General features: G+C 37.2%; 1 protein-coding gene across 1 annotated transcript in view; it reads left to right on the forward strand.

Moving 5' to 3' along the window:
• LOC150086007 (syntaxin-1A-like) overlaps positions 1-21,132 on the forward strand; it is a 209,916-nt gene extending 188,784 nt beyond the window's left edge. Inside the window, exon 10 of the mRNA XM_090374769.1 lies at positions 21,080-21,132. Coding sequence (XP_090230895.1) covers positions 21,080-21,097 — 18 coding nt within the window. The 3' untranslated portion in view covers positions 21,098-21,132. The remainder of the gene's footprint in view (positions 1-21,079) is intronic.
• The last annotated feature ends 4,770 nt before the right edge of the window (positions 21,133-25,902 follow it).

Here is a 25,902-nt window from a genome sequence, read left to right on the forward strand (position 1 = left end):
CTAATCCATGTGTTTCTCTTCATATCTGACAGTCTGATTCCCAATATAATTCATTCCATTCTTCTCTGTGTAGTTCTCAGCTTCTCCATTCTTTTGGTGAGTGCCCAAGTTTCACTTCCATAAGTCATGGTGGATAGTATACATTGGGTCATTATTTTATGTTTCAGACAAATTGGGATATTGCTCCTCAGTATGTGACTATATTTTCTGAATGCTATCCATCCAAAATTTATTCTTCTCTTGAGTTCCAGCCATTTATCATTATTATTGTTATTAGCCATACGGTGCAAGAGAGCCTGAGGCTTATGCACCAGCCAAAAAAAAAAAAATTCCCCCAGTTACCCAGAAAGAGAGACACAGAGAAGCATTAGCATTAGTAGAGGCATTTGATACAAGAAAGCAAGCTTATGCAGCATCAGCCAAAAAAAAAATAATAATAAATAAATAAATAAAAAATAACCACTTCCACTTCACCCCTCTGTTCATTCAAAATACCTGTCCAGCTGAGCCTTAAACTTATTTAGGCTATCAACTTTCACGACAAGGGATGGAAGTCTGTTCCACCAACCAACCACCCACTGGCTAAAGGCAAATTTCCTCACATCTATCCTACATCTGTCCTTCCTCAATTTGAATTTATGCCCTCTCAGGTGATTATTCTGAGCAAGAGGAAGAATCCCATCAGCATTGAGCATTCAAGGCTTTATACACCTCCATCAGATCACCTCGCTGGTGCCTAGTCTCCAGACACTGTAATTTGCAAAACTTAATCCTTTCTTCATAAGAGCACCCCTTTGTTCCATTCACTAATCTTGTTGCCCTACTCTGTACTCATTCCAGCATCTCTACATCCTTCTTGAAATGAGGCCTCCAGACCTGTATACAGTACTCTAGGTGTGGCCTGACCATTGCCATATACAAGGGGATAATCACCTCCTTATCCCTGCTAGAAAAATTCCTATATATCATCGACAATACACCATGAGCTACTCTTGCAGCCCGTCTACACTGCTCAGAAAACTTCATATCTGCCTACACAACCATCCCCAGGTCCCTTTCATTCTCTACCACTGTCAGTGTAGTACCACAGAGTTGATACATTGCTCTGGGGTTGCTGTTTCCCATATGTAGTACTTTACATTTGTCAGTGTTAAACTTCATTTGCCACCTCTCAGCCCTTCTACTCAACCTTTCCAGATCCTGTTGCAGCAGCATAGTGTCAGTAGTGTCCTTGACAACCCTGCCAAACTTCGTATCATCTGCAAACTTGGACATTAAGCTTGATTTTCCATCATCAATATCATTTATAAATAAAGAAAATAATAATGGACCCAATACTGAACCCTGAGGGACTCCACTAATAACTTTAGTCCACGATGAGCGGTGTCCATTGATTACCACTCTCTGTCTTCTCCCCCTCAACCACCCCTTTATCCATAGCAGCAATTTGCCTCCAATACCACTCTGCTCCAATTTGTGCAGCAGTCTTCCATGTGCAACAGTATCAAAAGCCTTTCTAAGATCCAAGTATATAATATCAAAGCTATTCCCTGCATCCAGTTCTTTTGTGACTGCATCATAGTATCCAATCAAATTGGTCAGGCAAGACTTCCCCTTAACAAAACCATGCTGTGTCCGAGCTATAACTGAAGTCTTGTCTAAATGATCCTGCAGTGCTTCTTTAACCAGTGCCTCCATTAATTTTCCTGGAACAGAAGTTAAGCTCACAGGTCTATAATTACTTGTGTCAGCCTTTGATCCTCCTTTGTGAATTGGGGTCACATTTGCACATTTCCAGCCTATGGGTACCTCCCCTGAGTCCAAGGAAGTTCTCATAATTATGGCTAAGGGTTTGCTTACTTCCTTTGCTGCCTCCTTTAATATAACTGGATAGATCCCATCCACCCTGGGTGCCTTTCTTGTGTTTATCTTCAACAGTTTCTCCTCCACTTTACTCCCAGTTATTTCAAGATTCTGTAGCTTACTGCCAGAGTTGAATACACCTCTGGCATTCCCCTCACTGAATAACTCCTCATGTGTGAATGTCGATGCAAAATATTCATTTAGTTTGTTAGCTACCTGAGCAGGATCATCAACAGTTGACCCGTCGATATCAAGTGGACCAATCTGATTCATCCCCTTCCTTCTAGAGTTTACATAAGTAAAGAACTCTTTGCTGTTTTTCTTTGCATCACTTACCAAATATTTCTCGTAATCTGCCTTTGCCTGCCTAACCTCATTTGTAACTTGGTTACAGATCAACTCGTATCTATCATAGGCTTCTGTGTCACATGTTAATTTGTATGTATCCCATGCAATTTTCTTCTCTGCCATATGTCTCATTAGTTCATCTGACATCCACTTAGGCCTAAACCTTGAACAATATTTCTTAGTTGCTATGTAAAGCCTAGTAGCTTCCAAGATAAGTTCTTTGAATGCTTCCAATTTTGAATTTGCTGTTGGTAACATCATCAGTTGATCCCACTGTATAGAATTTAAATACTGTCTCAGTCCATCGTAGTCGCCTTTACGAAAGCAATACCCCTTCCCTTTACCCCTCTTTGAGTAAATCCCACTTCAGCACACTGTGATCACTGCCACCTAGTGGTTCATTTACCTGCAGATTCTTACTGCATGAAGAATCACTACTAATAATCAAATCAAGAGTATTACTCCCTCTAGTTGCCTCCCGAAAATGCTGATGTTGAAAACAATCATCCAATAAATCCACAAAAGCCTTCCTAGGGTGTGAGTGACCAGCCCCCAAATTCCAGTCAATATGTGGGAAATTAAAATCCCCCATTATAAGACTCTCTGATTTACTGGCCCACTCTATTTCCCTGTACAGTTTCTTATTATACTTATCAGAGTCATTAGGCCTATAGCACACTCCTACTCTCAATTTTGATCTCCCAATGCTTATGTCACACCAAACTGACTTGACACTGCACTGTCCAGCAATGTCGACTGGCTTCACTTCATTGGATTTTATGTATTTCTTAACTAATAGCATAACCCCTCCTCCCTTCCTATCCCTGTCTATCCTTTCTGTTGACATTGTACTCCCCAAATTCCAGTTCTGCATTCCTTATATCTGTGTGACACCACGTCTCTGAAATCCCCACAATATCTGCCTTTGATGTTTTGAGCATTACCTCAAATTCGTCAAATTTACTTACTAAACTCCTAGCATTGGTGTACACGCAAGTATACATGCACCTGTTCCTATTCTTAGCTACCCTAACACAACCCATAATGTTTATTTGTACCCCAATGATTCCCAGCAGTCTCTGAAATATCCTGCATCTTATTTTCCAGGCTGCGGTTCATTCCAATAGAAGCAGTGCAAGAATCACTTTCACCTCTGCCAGTGGCTACTGTTAATCTGTTAGTCCTTGTATCCCCCCAATCTAGCAGTTTTCCGACCCACCTAACACTGCCTCGATAGCATCAGCAAACATTCTTGCACCCTTTCTATTTAAGTGTATCCCATCCCTGTAGAAGCAGTCTCTCCTGTTAACAAGTACAGACAAGGCTGAAAAAAATTCTACCCCTTGAGCCTTGCACAATCTTTCCAGGGCCGAATTGATCAACAGGGCTCTCATCACATACTCCCTCCTATCGTGTCTGGGCAGAATTGCAGGCACTTTCAAATTCAACCTTAATTCACGGCTTTTTTTCAACATAGAGAGGAATCACCAAGAAAGAGAAGAATGATGATATCCAGCTCAGGACCCTGGGTGTGCCAAGCCCATACTTGCCAGATGTGAGCCCCTGTGGATATTATAGCTGATGACTTGTCCCATATAAGTATATGATTCCACCTTTTCAATTACTGCTCCTTCAGTCATTATATCCCTTTCTCTGGCATACTTGTTCATCATTATTTTTGTTTTAGCTATATTCATCTTTAGTCCAAAATCTTTACTAACTCTGCATAACTGACTAAGATTTTCTTCTAATTCTTTGGAATCTTGGCTTATGACCACAATGTCAACTGCAAATCATAAATGGTTTAGGTACTCTCCATTCACATTGACTCCTTTCGCCAACCAGTCTAATCTTCTGAAAGCTTCCTCAAGGGCAGCAGTTAACAACTTCGGGGATATTGAGTCTCCTTATCAAACTCCTTTCTCAATTTTAAATTTGCTATTGTCTTTGTCTAGTCTAATAAAGGTGGTAGCGTTCTCATATGTTTTCTTCAAAATCATAATATATGGGGTATCTGTGCCTTGTCTTTCCAGTGCCCGAAACATTGCCTTATGCTGTATGGAGTCAAATGCCTTTTCATAATCCACAAATGCCAGGCATAATGGTGTTTTATATTCATTTGCTTTCTCCATTAGGTGTGACATTACGTGAAGGTGATCCATAGTTAAGAATCCTGTCCTAAAGCCAGCTTGCTCTTTTGGTTGATTCTCATCAAGTATTCTTTCTAAGTTAGTAATGACCCTTGTGAACAACTTGTAGATGTGGGATAACAAGCTAATTGGTCTATAATTTCCAATTTCTGATTTATCTCCTTTCTTATGCAGCAAAACTATGATTGCATTATTCCACTCCTTAGGCATCACACCTTTTCTAATGCATTTTGTGAAGAGTCTTGCCAGTTTTTGTGTCATGTTTCTTCCTCCCAATTTTAACAACTCTAGAGTAACTTCATCTTCCCCCAGGGCTTTCTTGTTCTTCATTTTCTGCAATGCATGTTCTACCTCATCAGGAAGGATATCAGGTATGTTGTATGTGTTACTAATTTGCGATCCACCTTCCCAACTCCTGGCATCATTCCCTAATTATGAAAATTATGTGGATTATGAAAAGGCATTTGACTCTTTATAGTAGTCTTCTGCTATTTGAATTATGCCTTCTCTGCTATTTATAAGTACACCATCGCGATTCTTCAGCTTCAGTATCATTTGTCTTTCTGTATTACTGCTCATGGCTGCTGATTTCAGTCCTTTGTTTTCCCTTAATGCTTGTTCTACTTTTCTTGTTTTAAATCTTCTTAATGTCCTCTCTAAGTCTCTTTCTAATGGCTTTGCATAACTCAGTATACTCAATTTTCTCCTTGTCAGTGTTTATCTTGCTCTTCATTTGTCCAAGTGGTTCCTCGTGACAAGTCTTTCTTGACTAATTTTTTTCTTCTTTGCATTTCTTTTTACCTATAGGTTTCTTGGGCTTTATCACTTTCAGAAAGTTGTAACATTCCTCGTCGATACCTTGGTCCTGAGCCGTTTGCAGAAGCTCAAACATGTTCTTAAGTTACAGTACATACTGCTTTTTCTCCTTTTCTGTTATCTCAAAGACCTTCATAATATTTATGTGAGTCAATTTTTTCCTTTCTTTTCTTACATCTATATCAAATGTGCATCTTACCATTCTGTGATCACTTCCAACATTTACCTTGTTCAGAACGGTAACATCATTCACGATATATCTTCTATTAGTGAGGATGAAGTTGATTTCATTAGTTGTTAATCCATTTAGGCTCTTCCATATCCACTTTCGATTCACCCTTTTTCTTGAAAAAAGTGTTCATTACTGACAATCCTCACGATTCTACAAATTCCACAAGTCTTTCACCTCTTTCATTTCTTTCAGCAATTCCAAAATTTCCTATAGTTCCTCTTTCTGCATTGTTTTGTCTCTTTCCAATCTTAGCATTGAATTCCCCCATAATGATAGTGTATTGGGTTTTCTGTTCATCTAGAAGATGTTCAATTTCGGTGTACATTTCTTCAACCTCTTCATCATCATGGCTCGAAGTGGGTGCATAAATCATTATAATCTTTAGCTTGTACCTCTTAGAAATCCTGAGTAGTAGTCTTCACACCCTTGATTATGTACTTTTGAAATACAAAATGTTGTTTTTATATCTTTATGGACCAGAAAGCCAACTCCACCTTTGCTCCTTTCACTGTTTCCATTGGTGTACAGCAGATTTCCACTTGATAAACTTATAAGTGATTCTTTTCTTCTTCTTGTTTCTGCCAAACCGTGATATTCCAACTTTCCTACTGAATACATCATGGATTATTTTCATTATCCATGATGCATTCAACAGGAAAGAAAAGGGTGGTTGGCATGTTGTATGAAGTAATGATATTTTTAGTTATGGCACACCCACACACACACACAGCAAGAATGTATCCAGCTCCTTAACATAACATGTCCTCGACAATGCCATCCACCTACTATCCACTTGGACTCCCCCTCCCTCTCCAGCCACTGTCTGGCAGAGTAGAGACAGCGAAATTATACACCAGCTAATCTTAATGCCTCATAGAGAGGCACCTCCATAGCTAGGCGGGGAGGAGCAGCAGTGCATAGCACATGCTTCTTGATTAGACCAGGGTTCGAGTCCATCACCACTAAATACGGAGGATGCAGAAAGGTCAGGGAATGACCACCGCATATTCCCGGAGCAATATGGCCTTAGTTGCTAATGCTCCTAAAAGCCAAATAACAAAACAAACAAAAAACAAAGCAGCCTCATAGAGAGTTACCAATAGAATCAGTCTGGTTGAATAAGTAACAGCCATCTTCCGAACACTGTTTTAGAACTGTACCCTTGAAATGTAAGGTTGATCTTGCCATGATGCCTCTCGTAACCTTAAAAGAGATCAATCATACTGGATAATGGAAAAGGTGGAGTATTGCCAAAGACATGCTCTTGAAACTAAACATGCAAAGTGGTGGTATTGCACAAGTTTATGAGTATCATCTACCACCTGGTATTGTCTGGTAACAAAGAGGGGTAGCATTCTCCTCTGTGGATGTCACACTTTGATCCCTGTTTACATTGGTTCACACCTGAGTGGTCACCTCCAGTATACTAGGTGCCATATTTCAGAATGTGCACACAGAGGTCATACCCAGGTTTACCGACAGTTCTGCCATCCTGAAGGTTCAAGTAGAGGATTTGGTTGTCACTGATCAATTGGACTTCACTGAAATTCAGTCCACTTGACTCAAGGGTCACCTGAATATCAGTTCCATCAGCATTTTAGACTCCCAGCTAGCAAGTGCTAGCTTGTTGTACCTGAGAGAATGTCTATAACATGCCTCAAGGTATAAAGTTAACAGGAACATTAGTAGAATCACTATCCCCCCCAGGCGCCTCCATAGCCAGGTGAGAAGGAGCAGCAGTGCATAGCACACGCTTCTTGATTAGACTGGGGTTCGAGCCCGTCACCACCAAATATGGAGGATGCGGAAAGGTCAGGGAATGACCACCACATATCCTGGAGCAATATGGCCTTAGTTGCTAATGCTCCTAAAAACCAAATAACAAACAACAACTATCCCCCTTACCCTGAATAACTCTCTTCAGTAGAGAATAAATCAGAATCACTAGCAATCAACAACAACAAAGCAATCATCAATTGAACAACACTATGCAAAACCACAGAACTTCAGCCTGCACCATTAACATCTCAACCAGGAATATAGCACAAGACTAGCCTTTTCACACTGTTTATCAACAAATCTCACAGCAAAGAGAAATCAGTAATCCCTTAGAGACTTCCCTTCCCCAACATTCAATCAGAACTGTGAATGCTGACCACTTGATCTCTCTCTCTCTCTCTCTCTCTCTCTCTCTCTCTCTGTCTGTCTCTCTCTCTCTCTCTCTCTCTCTCTCTCTCTCTCTCTCTCTCTCTCTTTCTCTCTCTCTCTCTCCTTCCTGATACTTCCTGAAACATCAGTGGAAGGATTTTAGAATTTTCCACAGAAGAAACTACAAAGTTACGAAACATCTGGAATTTTTAATGTATAACTAAATTAAGAATTAATCAGACAAATTATGCTTATTCAACACAGTGCAGTTTGTTTCTTCATTAAATTATTTACTCCTTCATGCATAATGCACTTCAACTCTCACATTTGGAATTGTTTCTTGGTAAGAGTGCTCTTTTGTGTCCTTGACTGATGTTAATCTTCTCTCCATCCATTCCAACAGATGCAGCCTGTTGGAATGGATGGAGCCTGACTATTGCATTCTACAATGGGATAATCATCTCCTTATCCCTGCTGCCAGAATTCCTTTATATCATTGAGGTTAACCTCATGAATTATCCTGTCTGCCTGTCTTCACTCCTCTGAGAACTCCTTGGACTGTACAATTACCTCTTATTAAATATAGTTCAGTGTGTTTCTTCATTAAATTATTCATTCCTACATACATAATAATATCCTTCAACTTTCATATTTGGAAATCTTTCTTGGCAAGGGTAATTAGCCTGATATTCCTTCATCAGTATCATCAATAAATATTAAAAACAGCAAGGGGCCCAACAAAAAAAAATTGGAAATTACTTTTTGCATCCAGTTTGTTACTGCATCATGCAAACTAATCTTATTGGTCAGATAAGATGTCCCTTTAACAAATCCATGCTGCAATTACCATATAATTGCTTTGACCGCTGAATCCATTATTTTTCCTGAAACCACATCAAGCATACAGGTCTATAATTGCATTGCCTGGGTGAGACATTTGCACATCTTCAGTCTGTAGGGGCCTCTCTTGAATCCTGGGATGCTCTTACAATCATGGCCAAAAGTTTACTTACATCTTTTGCTGCATCCTGTAATATAATTCGGTATTCTATAGCTTCAATTCTTCAATTCAACTTTTAGCTTCAATTTCTCTTCCACTTCCTTCTCAGTTATTTTAAACTCATTTCACTCCCATTTAACACTTGGTATACTTCTGGTATCCCCATCTCTAAAAAAGGGTTCATATGGGAATGTAGATGCAAAATATTTATTCCTTATTCAGCAACCTTAACAGGACTACCAATAGTTATGTCACTCATGTGTAATGGACCAATGATACATCCCTTTTCTTCAGGGGGCAAAGAATTCTTTGCTATTTTTCTTTGCATTGTTACCCAAAGACTGCTGATTTTCTGCCTTAACTCGTTTAACGCTGTTTAGTGACTTGGTTGCAGACTAACTTATATTCACTGTGATTCTGTGTTCCCTTATAATTTATAATCATTCCATGCATTTATCTTCTTTCTGTTACTAGTCTCAACAGTTCATCCAACACCCATTTAGGTCTAAACCTTGAACAATATCTATTTATTTGTCTAAAAAGCCTAACAGCTTTTACTGTTAATTTCCTGACTGCTTCCCTTTTATAATTTGCAGCTGGTAATATCTTCAATTGGGTCCCACTGAAGCAAATTAACTGAGACCATTTCAGTTACCTTTACAAAAGCAAAATCCCTTTCCTTTACCCTGTGCATTAGTTATATTTTTAAGTAAATCAAACATGAATAGATTATGATAAGTGCCACCTAGTGGTTCCTTTATTTGGAGATTTTAAGTAATGCATGTGTCACTGCTGATAATCAGATTAAGAGAATTGCTTTCTCTTATTGCCTCTCTAACATGCTGGTGTAGAAGAGGATTGTGATAAATCCAGAAAAGTTCTATTGTATGAGTGACTGACTCGCAAGTTCCAGGCAATATCTGGGAAGTTTTAAATCTCTCATTATGAGACATTCTGATTTACTAGTCCATTCTATTTGTCTGTATAGTGATTTATTATAGTCATCATAGTCTTTGGCCTGTAGCATACTCCTACTATAATTTTTTTTCCAAATCGACTGAACCTTATGCTGACCACCTAAACCAACTGGGTGCACACTTTCCTAGATTTTATGTGCTTCTTAACCAAGAGTGTAATCCCTTCCCCATCTCCTGTTTGCCCTCTTTTACATTATACCCACAGTATTCAAATTCCACACTTTTTCTTTTCACTAGTTTTCTTAGTGCCTGTGATAATACAGTATAAGTGAAGTTATAATAAAGAAACAAGACACAGAAAAGAAATTAACTGTATAATAGCAAACAAATCTACAGGCATATTGAGCCACTTGCTGGTAGCTGCCATGACTCACAAATTTATTATTCTCCCATCTCATGAGCTCATTTAGAATTCACTCTAGTGCAGCCAAGTTTTTATCGTCCATTAAATACAAAGTCCATTAATCAGATCTGGAAAATTGAGAGTTTACGATAAAATAATAACCGTACAGTGTCCTTCAGTAGTGTACTCAAGCCACCCTATGTGTAATTTGCTGTCATATATTTTAATTACCTTTTAGTCTCTGAAATGTAATAAGATGATGTGTTGGCATTTTAGTTATGATGAACTTGTGGTCATCATGCTTAAAAGAGCATACTGGCTTTAACATGACACTCATCAGGTTCTATGAGACAAGAAAGCTGGTACAAGAAGACAACACTACAGGGTGGATAAAAAGCCTGTTCTGATTGACTGTTTGAAATCATTCATACTAATTCTGACCTGTCTTTGAAATTAATCCCTGTTCACGTTACTGATTAATCCATTTTGTAATCAAATCACCATCCAATACCCTCATCCCACATGTAAAATCTTCAAGAAGAAAACTGGGTGCGTCTTATACAGTGGTTGTAGATTTTTTTTTTTTTTACTTGCATTTCCCGCTTTTTTGCGCTTGTTGCCTTTGCGCTCATTGTTTCACACTTGTTACCGGTATATTAGGTTACATTTTGCCACATTCTGCCCAGAAATGGCTCAGAAAATATTTTCGTACAGTGCTGAATTCAAGTTAAAAGTGATCCAGTTTGCAAACCTGACTGGAAATCGTGCTGCGGAACGTAAGTTTGGTCCTCCTCCAAACAAACCCTACAAAGCTGCCATGAGAGACAAATGGAACCAATGGATGAAGTCTTCTGGGGATAATTTTACACCAGCAGGAAGAGTGAAGAAACCAACTATAGGAGAAGTTTGTACCTGGGTGAAAAGATCCTGGGATAATATCAAGATTGAGATCGTTGTCAAGTCATTTAAGAAGTGTGGCATTTCAAATGCCATAGATGGAACTGAGGACGAGGCAACGTATGAAGACAGTGATTCGTCATCAGACACAGATGAGGACAAGCTAATGGATGGGAGTTTTGACAGTGATGAGGAGTTGTATGAATTTTATTATGAATAAAACTTGAGTTCAATAACGTTATATAATACATTTTTTTTTTTTTTTTTTTTCAAATTTCGGCCTCCAAAATTAAGGTGTGTCTTATACATGGGGAAATACAGTAGATATGCAATCTGAAGGTATTAGTTAGTGTTACTTTGAGTTCAAGATTTTTTTTTTTTTTTTTTTGTTGCCACAATAGCTTGATACTGACAAGATGTTCAGAGGGGTGATGGTCCAATTGAGCAGGAAGCTCATGCTATGTAAACAAGCTTACATAACTTCAAGAAGTGTGTCAGGACAATAACCTATAGAAGACTACTTAATCTTAAGTGTGTATTCCAAAATGTCAGGACTGTTTTCAGTAAAATGAGTGAATTTGAACTGATTAAGAAAACTAATGCTGAAATATGGCTAATGGAAATGTAGTACCACCCAGGAATAAGCGATGTGAGTTACACTGTGGTATTGACAATGCATTTAGGAAGGATAGGGAAGATAGGAGTAGTGTGGTCATGCTTCTTATAAAAAACACTCTGACCATGACAAAAAGCTGTCCCAGATTTATAAGTCATGCATGCTAGTATGGAATCTGTGTATTGTGAGTTAAGTAGAAGCAAAAATATAATGAGAGTAGGAGTAATCTGCAGATCAGAATGTTGTGAAGGTTATGATGAGAGCCTCTACTTGTAAATGGAATTTGTGAGCAAATGTGAATTTATATTATGGGTAATTTCAATTTCCCACTAAGTGGTTGGAAAAAGTGGGATTCAACTCACCATGGGTAATGAAACATAAATCAATTAGATGCTTGTTATTTGTATCAACATATTAGGGCAAGTACGGGGCTAAAAATATTTTAGAACTTGATCATCTCACATGAATCAGATGACATCGTACGGCTGACAGTACAGTCGGTCCTCGTATAACACGTGTTTACATTACACGAATTCGATCATACACGATTTATAAATAGGGGAACGATATCTTATATAACACGAACCAAATTCGCTTATGCACGATTCGCCTTTGTGTTTACAAGAAATGGCAGTCGAACGCGGAATCACCCCAACCGAACGCAACACGATAGGAATGAAGAGAAGATTCTGAAAATATATTTGTTTTTTATATCAGTGAAGGGGAAACACATTTCACTATAATAACGTAAAAACCAACACAATTCCGGCTATCGATATAATCGCAAATGCAATTAGATGGAGTTTACTACCAGTTTATAACAGATTCCACTAGCAAAAACGCAACTGGAAATTGTTTTATGGTAGTAACCCCCAGAAATGTGCTTTAGTAAAATGTGGGGTGTTAATAGTGTATCTCGGCCTTTACGGTGTTGTTTATTCAGTTGCTACACGGGCGCAGCTTTGTTTATGTGTATCAAGCATATCTCCTCGTTTTGTAATTGTGCTTTATTCCCTAAAAATTAGCAAAATACTTAAAAGGTGTGAAAAGGAAGCGTCCTGCGAAGACACTGCAGATTCAGAGAGAGAAAAAAAAAAAAGCAATATCGATAAACAGAGGCGGACTGGGTCAAAAATTCTTACCCGGGTAAATTTATAGTGGCCTCATACTACGGTTTATGGCCAAAATCACACCGGCCTCCGACCCACAGGGATTTCCCGGGTAAGGCTTATGGCCAGTCCGCCTCTGTCGATAGAGAAAAAATATGAAATTGTGAAACGCTTTGAGCAAAATGAAAGACCATGTGATATTGCACGTGCTACAGACCGAAATGAGGCAACGCCGAGAATTAGAAAGAATGCAGAGAAAATAAAAACAACTTTCATAGCAGGAACAACACAAAGTGTAATTAAAATCCATTAGATTAAGACACAAAGAATTGGAAGAGATGGAATGGCTGTCATCTGTTTGGATAGAAAATCAAACAAAAAACAAGTTTGCTTACGATAGAAGCAAAAGCATTAGCAATATTTTATTATGTAATAAAATACATAAGCATTTTATTACGACTTACGTATTATAATTTATACTTACGTATTATAAAATACGTAAGTATTTTATTACGACTATTTTATTTAATATAATAATTTTTTTACTATTTTATTAATAAATTTTTATTATTTAAATAAATAATAAAAAATAAATATTTTTTATTATTTATTATATTATAATAAAAATAAAGAAATATTATTTTTTATTACGTATTTTAATCGTTATAAAATACGTAAGTATTTTATAAAATACTTACGTATAAATCGTTATAAAATACGTATTTTATAACGATTAAAATTACCCGATTATTTATTGTGTTTGGTAATGTTTTGGTTCCAAATGTGTGTTTAATCTTGGGTGGTCGGCACCTAACCCCACTTTTCCCATAGGTCCTGTTGTTTATATTGCACGATTTTGCATTGCACGAGGGTTTCTAGGAACACAACTATCGTGCTATACGAGGACAGACTGTACAGGAACCATTAGCTAGAAGTCATCATTGAATTCTGAATTGGGTGATAAGGAGAGAGGTAGCAGTCATTAAATGCAAAGGAATAGGTTTCAATTTCTGGAAAGGAGAGTATGACAACTTAAGTTGCTACATGGCTTCTATCAACTGGGGAGATAGTTCATACTAGGTCTTACAATACTGAGATCCCGGTCATTTTATCCGGTATTGAAACAAAAAATACCGGTTTTTCGGTACTAATTTTTAAAAAAATAATTGTTTTAATTATTGTAATTTAATAATTAATCACAAAGGTTATAAAATCACCTTTATGTGATTATGACATTATCTCTACTAGAAAATGTTCTATAAATCATCGATAGGACCCCATTCAACATTGCAACCTGTCCACAATTCTCAGACAACTTCATGTCTGACTGTATCGTAACTCCCAAGTCCTGTTCCTCCACTACTGACTTTAGTTCAACTCCATCAAGTGTATAAGTTATTTTGGGGTTGCTGTTCCCCAGGTGTTAAGACCTTGCATTTTTCTGAATTAAAGCATACCTGCAACTTTTCTGACCATCCCGGAAGTCTATCTAGGTCACTCTGGAGAAGCTCTGCTTGGCAGCGATCATTAACTATTCTACTGATCTTTACATCATCTGCAAGTTTAGACCTCACACCCTCCATCCCTTCATAGATGTCATTTAAGATAATCAAAAACAACAGTGGTCCCAATACTGATCCTTGTTTTATCACTTTTGTAAGCATATCAATTTATAAGCATATAAATTAAAAGCAAATGACGAAACCTTCCATGACAAGCGCATAACACATACCGAACAAGGATTAGCGAGAAACATCCACGCTCGCGATTTTGTCACCCCTCTCCCCCCACCCACTGAGTGCTGTTTTGACCAGGAAAGATAATTTTAGCCACGCCCATGTTTTTTTATGGCGGAAAATGTTCACGGCGCTTTAAAATTCACATTTTTTTAGGTTTCATTTTATATTAAATCAGTTTTACAGATACCGCGACAGGGGTTTACTGTATACACCTTCTTACTCTTAGTTATCCTAACACTGCCTCTGTATTTACCTGTTCCATGATGACTCACAGCAGCCTTTGAAATCCCCAGCACCTCTGCCTGCAGCTATTGGTAATCATTTAGTCTGTTCCCCCCCACAATAGCAGTTTTCCAATCCACCTAATGCTGCCTCAATTGCATCAGCAAATATTCTTACGCCCTTTCTATTTAAATGTATACCATCCCTCCAGAAGTAGTCTATCCTGTTAACAAGTACAGATCACATCTGTGAAAAATTCTACCCCATGAGCCTTGCACAGTCTCTACAGAGTTAAATTGATTGACTAGGCTCTCATCATATACTTCCTCCTATTGTGTTTGGGCAGAATTGCAGACATTTTCAAATTTAATCCTAACTTGTAACTTTTCTGCAATATTGCCCTGTTCTTGTTAATTAAGTCAGCAGATCACCTATTCTTAATTTCATTAGTGCCTCACCTTTTCTGCCCTTAAAAGATATCTACTCTACATCTTCAACTTTTGCTCCTGGCAGTTATACCCTAGTCCTATTCTACTTATCCTTTTTTGCACAATATATTTCCTATTTCAGTGACAATAGAGTCGCCAACAATGGCTACCTCCTGGGTACAGTGCCTTCTATCCTAGGTGTTGCTTCCGAGTTGTGGCAACTTTGAGGCATTGGCGCTTCATTTCTTCACACTCTGCACTGAGCACACACATTGCTACATAACCTCAGTTATCAAAATTTCACAAGTTAACGTTAAACCAATATGAAAATATTGGTAAATAAAAAGCATCAATTTAAGACCCTTCATAAATGTTAATTGTCATGAAATAAAAGAAAATACATGAAAACATGGAATCAGTAATGCCACACTGGTGTGCATGTACACAGTAGTGCAGCCTATTACCCCAGAACCATTATTATTATGTATTATTTCTCCCTGATTGTGGGGTTCCAACCCGTGACGGGTATTGCTACCAAGTACACAGGGTGGGTGCTACTGTTGGTCGAGGAACTCTGACTATCCTACAGGTGTTCAGAATTGTGACTTTCTGGAGTTCCTTGTAGGTGTTCTCTGGGAGACCTGTTGCTGCTAGCCTGTTATGTAGAATCTTTGGCACCATATGGGTAGTTGACACGATAATTGGAATGGTCGTTATTTGTTGCATATGCCACATCCCCTTGATCTCCAGTCTTAGGTTTGTGTACTTCCTGGTTTTCTCCTCATGGGTTTTTTTGGAGGTTTCCAGTGTTGGGAACTACTATGGCAGTCATCACCAAAAGCTGCTATGTCACCATTCAAAAGTATATCACCAAGGGTGTCAAGACTACTACTACTCAGGATTTCTAAGAGGTATAAGCTAAAAGTTATAATGATTTATGCACCAGCGTCGAAACATGATGATGAAGAGGTTGAAGAATGGTACGCTGAAATTGAGAGAAATTGAGATGAACATAAAACTTACTACACTACCATTATGGGAGACTTCGATGCTAAGGTTGGAAAGAGACAAAACAGTGCAGAAAGGGGAACTATAGGAAATTTTGGAATTGGTGAAAGAAATGAAAGAGGTGAAAGACTTGTGGAATTTGCAGCATCACAAGGATTGTCAGTAATGAACACTTTTTTTTTTTTTTTTTTTTTTTTTTTTTTTTTTCAAGAAAAGGGTGAATAGAAAGTGGACATGGAAGAGCCCAAATGGATTAACAACTAATGAAATCAACTTCATCCTCACTAACAGAAGATATATCGTGAATGATGTTACCGTCCTGAACAAGGTAAATGTTGGAAGTGATCACAAAATGGTAAGGTGCACACTTGATATAGATGTAAGAAAAGAAAGGAAAAAACTGACTCGAGCAAATAATGCAAAGGTCTTTGAGATAACAGAAGAGGAGAAAAAGCAGTATGTACTGTAACTTAAGAACAAGTTTGAACTTCTGTAGACTGCTCATGACTAAGATATCAACGACGAATATTACAACTTTCTGAAAGTGATAAAGCCCAAGAAACCTATAGGTAAAAAGAAATCCAAATAACAAAAAATTAGTCAAGAAACACTTGACATGATGAACTGAAGACGACAAATGAAGAGCAAGAAAAACACTGACAGGGAGAAAATTGAGTATACAAAGCCATTAGAAAGAGACTCAGAGAGAACATAAGAAAATTTAACACAAGAAAAGTAGAACAAGCATTAAGAGAAAACAAAGGATTTAAATCAGCAGCCATGAGCAGTAATACAGAAAGACAAATGATACTGAAACTGAAGAATAGCAATGGTGTACTTATAAATAGCAGAGAAGGCATAATTCAAATAGCAGAAGACTACTATAAAGAGTTAGGGAATGATGCGAGCAGTGGGAAAGGTGGATCGCAAATTAGTAACACATACAACATACCTGATATCCTTCCTGATGAGGTAGAACATGTGTTGAAGAAAATGAAGAACAAGAAAGCCCTGGAGGGAAGATGAAGTTACTCTAGAGTTGTTAAAATTGGGAGGAAGAAACATGACACAAAAACTGGCAAGACTCTTCACAAAATGCATTAGAAAAGGTGTGATGCCTAAGGAGTGGAATAATGCAATCATAGTTTTGCTGCATAAGAAAGGAGATAAATCAGAAATTGGAAATTATAGACCAATTAGCTTGTTATCCCACATCTACAAGTTGTTCACAAGGGTCATTACTAACTTAGAAAGAATACTTGATGAGAATCAACCGCAAGAGCAAGCTGGCTTTAGGACAGGATTCTTAACTATGGATCACCTTCACGTAATGTCACACCTAATGGAGAAAGCAAATGAATATAAAACACCATTATGCCTGGCATTTGACTCCATACAGCATTAGGCAATGTTTCGGGCACTGGAAAAACAAGCCATAGATACCCCATATATTATGATTTTGAAGATAATATATGAGAATGCTACCTCCTTTATTAGACTAGACAAAGACAGTAAATCTAAAATTGAGAAAGGAATTCGACAAGGAGACAATGTCTCCGAAGTTGTTTACTGCTGCCCTTGAGGAAGCTTTCAGAAGATAGACTGGTTGCAGAAAGGAGTCAACGTGAATGGAGAGTACCTAAACCATTTACGATTTGAAGATGACGTTGTGGTCATAAACCACAATTCCAAAGAATTAGATTAAAATCTGAATCAGTTATGCAGAGTTAGTAAGGATTTTGGACTAAAGATGAATATGGCTGAAACAAAAGTAATGATGAACAAGTATGCCACAGAAAGGGATATAATGATTGATGGAGCAGTAATTGAAAAGGTGGAATCATATACTTATCTGGGACAAGTCATTAGCTATAATAATGATAAATGGCTGGAAGTCGACAGAAGAATAAATTTTGGATGGTTAGCATTCAGGAAATATAGTCACACACTGAGGAGCAATATCCCAATTTGTCTGAAGCGTAAAATAATGAACCAATGTATACTTCCCGCCATGACTTATGGAAGTGAAACGTGGGCACTCGCCAAAAGAATGGAAGAGAAGCTGAGAACTACACAGTGAAGAATGGTACCAATTATATTGGGAATCAGACTGTTAGATAAGAAGAGAAACACATGGATTAGGCAGCAAACTCAAGTAAAGGACATTCTTATCAAAACTAAAGAACTAAAATGGTCTTGGGCAGGACGCATTGACATGATGACAGATGGAGAGAAAATAACAGAATGGTACCCAAGAGGAAGTAGAAGAAAACCTGGAAGACAACAATGGAGATGGACAGAGAAATTCATGAGTTTGTGGGTAGTAAATGGATGGCCATTGCAGAAAACAGAAGGAACTGGAAAGGCCTTCATCCTGCAGTGGATTGAAAATGGCTGATGATGATGAAGATGTCAATCATATAGGTAGCCTTTTTCTTCTTGTCAACAAGGGTTATGTCCAGTCTGTTGTGTGGGATTGTCTTGTCTGTCATATGGGGCAGTCCCAGTACAGTTTGTGGGTCGGAGTCTCTAGTACTGCATGGGACTTGCACTTGTAGTGCAGTAAATTACTTTTTTTTTGGGAAGGAAGACTGAGGCTTATGCTGTACCAGCCAAAAAAAAAAATTTTGAGTTACCCTGAGAGAGAGAGAGAGAGAGAGACAGACTTTCAGAAGTAGAAGGGGATCACTAAGAAAAAGACGAATAACGATATCCAGCTGAGGACCCTGGGTGTGACAACTCCATTCTCACTAGATGTGAGCCCCAGGAGTTGGTATGGCTCACAAGCACTTCTGAGTTTGATATCCTAATTTAAAAGAATAATAATCTTATTGTAGTCAGTGATGGATTAAGATTATGAGGGACCTAAATCTCTTCAGCTCAGTTCCCTTCACTAAAATTTCAGTTTTATATTTATATTTTATATTTCCTTTTTATCAGTCTGGATGAAAAGTCCCTAAGAAAAATTCCCATACCAAATTGTAAAATTTTGAACCTGATAAAAATACAAGTATTAGTTTTCTTTAAATTCCATTTTTAGTTTTAGTATTCTGTTTTGCATTCACATGCCACATTTTGTCATTGCTCGAGTAAAAGCACTTTGATGAGCACTGTTTAGCTATTTGCAACTGACGTTTTATTGAGAACTGCTGTAAGTTGTGCTGTACTTTGTTTGATGTTGAAAAGCTGAAAAAACTGTGTGTGTGTGTGTGTGTGTGTGTGTGTGTGTGTGTGTGTGTGTGTGTGTGTGTGTGTGTGTGTGTGTGTGTGTGTGTGAGAGAGAGAGAGAGAGAGAGAGAGAGAGAGAGAGAGAGAGAGAGAGAGAGAGAGAGAGAGATGTTTTGCAACTTCATCAACCGGTGAAATACCACCACTTTGCTTATTGGAGGCTTGAAGTGGTGAAACCCATGTTTAGTCTCTAGAGCAAAGTTTCCGGCATCCCCCTCCCCCCATACTTCTCCTTCAACCCATGCATGGTACTAAGTACTATAGGTTTTGATACCTTTCGTGTTTGGGGTTTTCATAAAAAAAAAAAAAAAACTAGCCAAAGAACTAGATCACCCACAATTCATGCAAATGATGATTGAGGCCCATTTTATGGTGCTTGCTTTTTTTGCTCAGGCATGCTAGTAACTTAGCATTTCGTGGAGTTTAAGTATATTCTTCTCTTTTCTTTATTACAAAACAAAATAGTTTAGTAACTTTTAGTAGAAATTAAAACTAATTATTTTTGTGTCGTTCTTCAAATTTCTCAAATTTTTTTAATAGTTTTGTAATTTTGGATTCAGATCTGTTCAAAAAATTGAAGGAATTTCTTAAAGACTTTTAAGAAATTCCTTAAAGTCTGGTCTAGTCTTCTGCACATTTGTCATTTGAATGAGCCTTCATCCTAATTGCCACCCAGGCTTCAAAGTCTCGGCTGTGACTTGTATCTCAAACCTTTTTCTAAGGTTAGTAAATTTTTAACTAAATAACAATACAAAGCATTCAACACAAGTCAATTCAAAGTTCAAATAACAATCAGATACAAAACCATTTGGCCTCACAGCAAGGACTGCACTCCACTCCCACCATGAGGAGGTAGGTCGCCCTATCTAGCGAACAGGTCTGTGTGAGAACATGCTTTTAACATACTTGAAAAATCTGTCAAACAAAAATAAGTAAAGTCATTACAAAGCTCCACTACTATGAGCTGTGTGAGGGTGAACATCCCCCCCTTCCAGCCTCGTCCTAAGGTCTGTGTATAATAGGCAGGTCAGGGTCAGCAGAATGTGAAAGCCAATCTGGCTCCCCACAAGAGCACATTTCCAAGGTCTTCTGCACAGATATATTTTTCCATACTGTGGATGGGGATACCGTATTTTTTATTGTGCAAACCTTATAAACATATACTTTAACACACAAAATATATATGTGGACCTGTATTGGGCCTTTTATGGCTTGTGATAGTAAATACATGTGTAGAGATTGCAGGTTTTTGGTAAAAATGTTCAATTCCTCACTTTTTACATTGTTTTCTTAGTTCATTCAGAAACATAAAATTAAAGTTTCACTGTATATATGCAAGGAAGAGAGTAATATAGGATGGAAAAACCTAAGACATAAAAACACACTCAGCCTATGGATTAATCTAACTTTGATTTTTCCCCCCTCATTTAACCTTACTTGTTTATTCATTTATTATTTAAAAATATCAGTTTTAAGCAAGTTCTTATATGGTTAACCAACAGAGACCGAAAAAAGCAATTGTAGTAATTTGCTTTAGCAATCTGTAATTTTGTCAGTAATTAAAGCACATAACTATCTCATTGAACTATGAAAGAACTCTAAATTATAGCAGCAATCTTGATTTTTCAAGTTATACTTTTTTTTTTAAGTGAAAGAATGTCAAGTCTGCTGCTCTTTCAAGTGCTAATGAAATTTTTATTTCATTAGCTCTGAACTTAATTGAGAAATTTTCTTCATTAATTAGGAGGGATGGTCAATTTGAAACTGTTCTGTATGCCAAATTTTAGTCCCATAAGTCACTAGTGTTTGTATAGTCCCAATATACTGCATGATTTGACATTCAGAATGAATGTGGTGCACAGAAAAGGCTAAATTAATTAACAATTCTTAAAATTTAGAAAGATTTTAACATAGACTTTGGTTTATCCTTTATATTTATTCATTTTTTTATTTAGTCTAGAATGCCTAGTTGAGACAAATTAGGGAATTTTAAACATTTTCCATGGAGAATAAATTCATATTGGTAAGTTTTGAATCATTCAGAAAAATGCTGGCTAAATCCCTTTCCCCTCCCCCCCTCCCCCTTTGTCTGCTTTGAAGCCACATTCCTGTTCCTTGCTTTTACCTATTTTACATTAACATTTTCCTATTTGCAGAACATTTATAAATTTTGAAGTTGCTTCTGCTGCTTATTCTTCCAATGCTGTTTTTAATTCTCTTTAATAATTTATAATGCAAGAGAAATGAATATGTACGATATCTAAAAATAATAATTATTGATTTTTTTTAACTACTTAAAAAAAAAATAATTTCCTTATTATTGCTTTGCTTAAATGCTAAATAGCCTACTATATAAAATTTCAAAACCAGTCGTAAGCCTGGGATAATAGAAATATAAATTCAGTACCTATTTAATGAAATATTTTATTTTCCAAATAAAAAATGAAATAAAACACTTTTTCAAAAAACACATGATAAATCTATTTATAGTAACTTCAGAAATAATGAAATCAGATGAGAATTAACTGCCATGCAGGCACTTTCAAAAAAAGACACCAGCAGGTGCACTTTGTATTGTTATCCCTTAGTATAATGTTATAATTGACTATGAATAATATATTTTTAAATTGCAAACATACATTTTAAAGTCTTTATTATATCAGATAGTTTTTGCAAGTCAGTACACAGTGAAATTGTGCATCATTTAAGTAATACTTTTGGCAATTACAGAGAGCAGACATGTATCAATTAACTTTCTCAGATTATATTTAAGACAATTAAAAGATTGGGTTATGAGTTTGGTAGAAAAAATTTTGGTTTTCCTTAATTTGTTTTTTTCTGATATTTACAGTTGTTTTCTCTAATTTTACAGTTTTCTGTAATATTTTTAAACCAAACAGTAAATAAGGTTTTAGTAACTGCTTAATTACTGCAGTATGTTGTTAATTTAAATTTTATAAAGTTTATTCTGTAATATTTTCTTAGTTTAATTCTTATTGAAGTGTTTAAGGCTTTGAATAGTTTTAAGGCTTTTCGATGCTGATGGAATTCTTCCTCTTGCTCAGACTATGCACATGAGAGGGCATAAATTCAAATTGAGGAGGGACGGTTGCAGAATAGGTCCTAGTGTATGGATTTGCCCTTATCCCAGCAATCAACAACCCCAGCGGGTGGTTGATTGCTGGGAAAAACTTATCTGTTTTTTTTAGTTGATAAAAAAAAAATGATAGTTTAAATAAATTCAAGGAAGAATTAGACAAACTATTGGAGAGAATGAATAGGTGAAATGTGAGGTGTCATATTTTATTTTTTTTTGTCTGATGCTGTATAAACTTGCTTTGCATCATTTACCACTGCTAATGCTAATAAGCACTTCACATTTTTTTTCTATTCATTCAAAGTTAAATCTGTACGTTTCTGTTCTAAGAAAAAATAAATTGTGGTTCAATTCTTGACAACCATCAATTAAAACTCAAGTTTATTCACAGAAAGCAGACAGTGAATACAGTACTGCACATATCATAGTCTACTAGAGTACAGGCTGCAGCATGAAATCAGGAGAACATTGGGCTACAGTAGGAAGTGTTACTTGAAAGTCTCGTTTGGGCTAAAGAATATTAAGACAATACAATTTATAATTAAAAAAGGATGCTCTTTTCCAAATTTGGAAACTTTTCCTGGTCTGCTAAAGAAATTAAATGATAATACATGAAGTACGTTTTTTATATATAAATGGAAAAAATTCATTTCAATTAACAAAGTCACTAATAATTAAATGTAAACTTTCACTCTCATGATATTTCCCCTTATGTTATAAACTGATTTAAGTAATGCTTAGCTCAGATTACTTGATTTAAGTAATCTGAGCTAAATAGACAGTTTTGATATCCAAATCTTTATTTATAGTATTCGTATTCAGAACTTACATTGATTTCAGCAAAATAACAGAGATTTATTCATAAAATATAGCTCACATTTAAGATATAACGTGAACACATTAACTAAACTGCTTATTATATAATTTCCAAAGCAATTTTAAGAAAAATATTAAACTAGCGATTTTTTTTTTTTTTTTTTGTAATTTTCCCCCATGCCTTGAATTTTGAGTTACTTCTATCTTTATCATTCTTATTTCTAATATGAAATAGCATTAGTAGAGGCATATGATGCAAGAAAGCAAGCTTATTCAGCATCAGCCAAAAAAATAAAAATAAATAAAAATAAAAAAACACAGACCACTCCCATTTCACCCCTCCGTTCGTTCGAAATACCTGTCCAGTTGAGCTTTAAATTTGTTTAGGCTATCAACTTCAACAACAAGTGATGGAAGTCGGTTCCACCAACCAACCACCCGCTGGCCAAAGGCAAATTTCCGCACATCTATCCGACATCCGTCCTTCCTCAATTTGAATTTATGCCCTCTGAGGTGATTATTCTGAGAAAGATGAAGAATCCCATTGGCATTGAGCATGCTCAAACCATTCAAAGCCTTATACACCTCTATCAGATCACCTCGCCGGTGCCTAGTCTCCAGACTCTGTAATTTGCAAAACTTAAGCCTTTCTTCGTAAGAGCAACCCTTTGTTCCATTTACTAATCTTGTTGCCCTTCTCTGTACCTGTTCCAGCAGCTCTACATCCTTCTTGAAATGAGGCCTCCAGACCTGTATACAGTACTCAAGATGTGGCCTAACCATTGCCTTATACAAGGGAATAATCACCTCCTTATCCCTGCTAGAAAAATTCCTGTATATCATTGACAAGACACCATGAGCTACTCTTGCAGCTCGTCTGCACTGCTCAGAGAACTTCATATCTGCCTGCACAATTACCCCCAGGTCCTTTTCATTGTCCACCACTGTCAGTGTAGTACCGCAGAGTTGATACATTGCTCTGGGGTTACTGTTACCCATATGTAGTACTTTACATTTGTCAATGTTAAACTTCATTTGCCACCTCTCAGCCCATCTGTTCAACCTTTCCAGATCCTGTTGCAGCAGCATAGCGTCAGTATTGTCCTTAACGACCCTGCCAACCTTTGTATCATCTGCAAACTTAGACATTAAACTTGATATCCCATCATCAATATCATTCATAAACACCGAAAACAACAATGGACCCAACACTGAACCTTGAGGAACTCCACTAATAACATTAGTCCACGTTGAGCAGTGTCCATTGATTACCACTCTCTGTCTTCTGCCACTCAACCATCCCCTTATCCATAGCAGCAATTTGCCTCCAATGCCACACTGCTCCAATTTGTGCAGCAGTCTTCCATGTGCAACAGTATCAAAAGCCTTTCTAAGATCCAAATATATAATATCAAAGTTATTCCCTGCATCCAGTTCTTTTGTGACTACATCATAGTATCCAATCAAATTTGTCAGGCAAGACCTGCCCTTAACAAAACCATGCTGCGTCTGAGCTATAACTGAATTCTTGTCTAGATGATCCTGCAGTGCTTCTTTAACCAGTGCCTCCATTAATTTACCTGGAACAGAAGTTAAACTAACAGGTCTATAATTACTTGTGTCAGCCTTTGATCCTCCTTTGTGAATTGGGGTTACATTTGCACATCTCCAGTCTATGGGTACCTCCCCTGAGTCCAAAGAAGCTCTCATAATTATGGCTAGGGGTTTTCTGACTTCCTTTGCTGCCTCCTTTAATACAACTGGATAGATCCCATCCACCCCAGGTGCCTTTTTTATGTTTATCCTCAACAATCTCTCCTCCACTTTCCTCTCAGTTATTACAAAATCATCCAGCTCACTGCCAATGTTTACTTTACCTACATCATTCTCCTTCCTGAATAACTCCTCATGCGTGAATGTAGATGCAAAATACTCGTTTAGATTGTTAGCCACCTGAGCAGGATCCTCAACTGTTGAACCATCAATATCCAGTGGACCAATCTGATTCATCCCTTTCCTTCTCGAGTTCAAGTATGTAAAGAACTCCTTTCTGTTTTTCTTTGCATCCTTTGCCAAGGATTTTTCGTAGTCTGCCTTTGCCTGCCTAATCTCCTTTGTGACTTGGTTACAGACCAACTTATATCTATCATAGGCTTCCATGTCACCCATTAATTTGTATGTATCCCATGCATTTTTCTTCTCTGCCACATGTCTCATTAGTCCATCTGACAACCATTTAGGCCTAAACCGTGAACAATATTTCTTAGTTGGTATGTAAAGCCTGGTAGCCACCAAGATTAGTTCCTTGAATGCTTCCCATTTTGAGTTTGCTGTTGGTAACATCATCAGTTGGTCCCACTGTATAGAATTTAAATACTGTCTCAGACCATCATAGTCGCCTTTACGAAAACAAAAACCCTTCCCTTTACCTCTGATGGTAGTTACCTCCTTGAGTAAATCCCACTTCAACACACTGTGATCACTGCCACCTAGTGGTTCATTTATCTGCAGGTTCTTAATGCATGAAGAATCACTACTGATAATCAGATCAAGAGTATTGCTCCCTCTTGTTGCCTCACGAACATGCTGATGTAGAAAACAATCATCCAATAAATCCACAAAAGCCTTGCTAGTGTGCGAGTGACCAACCCACAAATTCCAATCAATATCTGGGAAATTAAAATCCCCCATTATAAGACTCTCTGATTTACTGGCCCACTCTATTTCCCTGTACAATATATTATTATACTCATCAGAGTCATTAGGCCTATAGCACACTCCTACTCTCAATTTTGATTTCCCTATGCTTATGTCACACCAAACTGACTCGACACTGCCCTGTCCATCGATGTCAACTGGCTTCAC

The sequence above is a fragment of the Mastigoproctus giganteus genome, chromosome 5 (genome assembly GCF_048544385.1).
Source record: "Mastigoproctus giganteus isolate SK-2022 chromosome 5, ASM4854438v1, whole genome shotgun sequence".
Taxonomy (NCBI): domain Eukaryota; kingdom Metazoa; phylum Arthropoda; class Arachnida; order Uropygi; family Thelyphonidae; genus Mastigoproctus; species Mastigoproctus giganteus.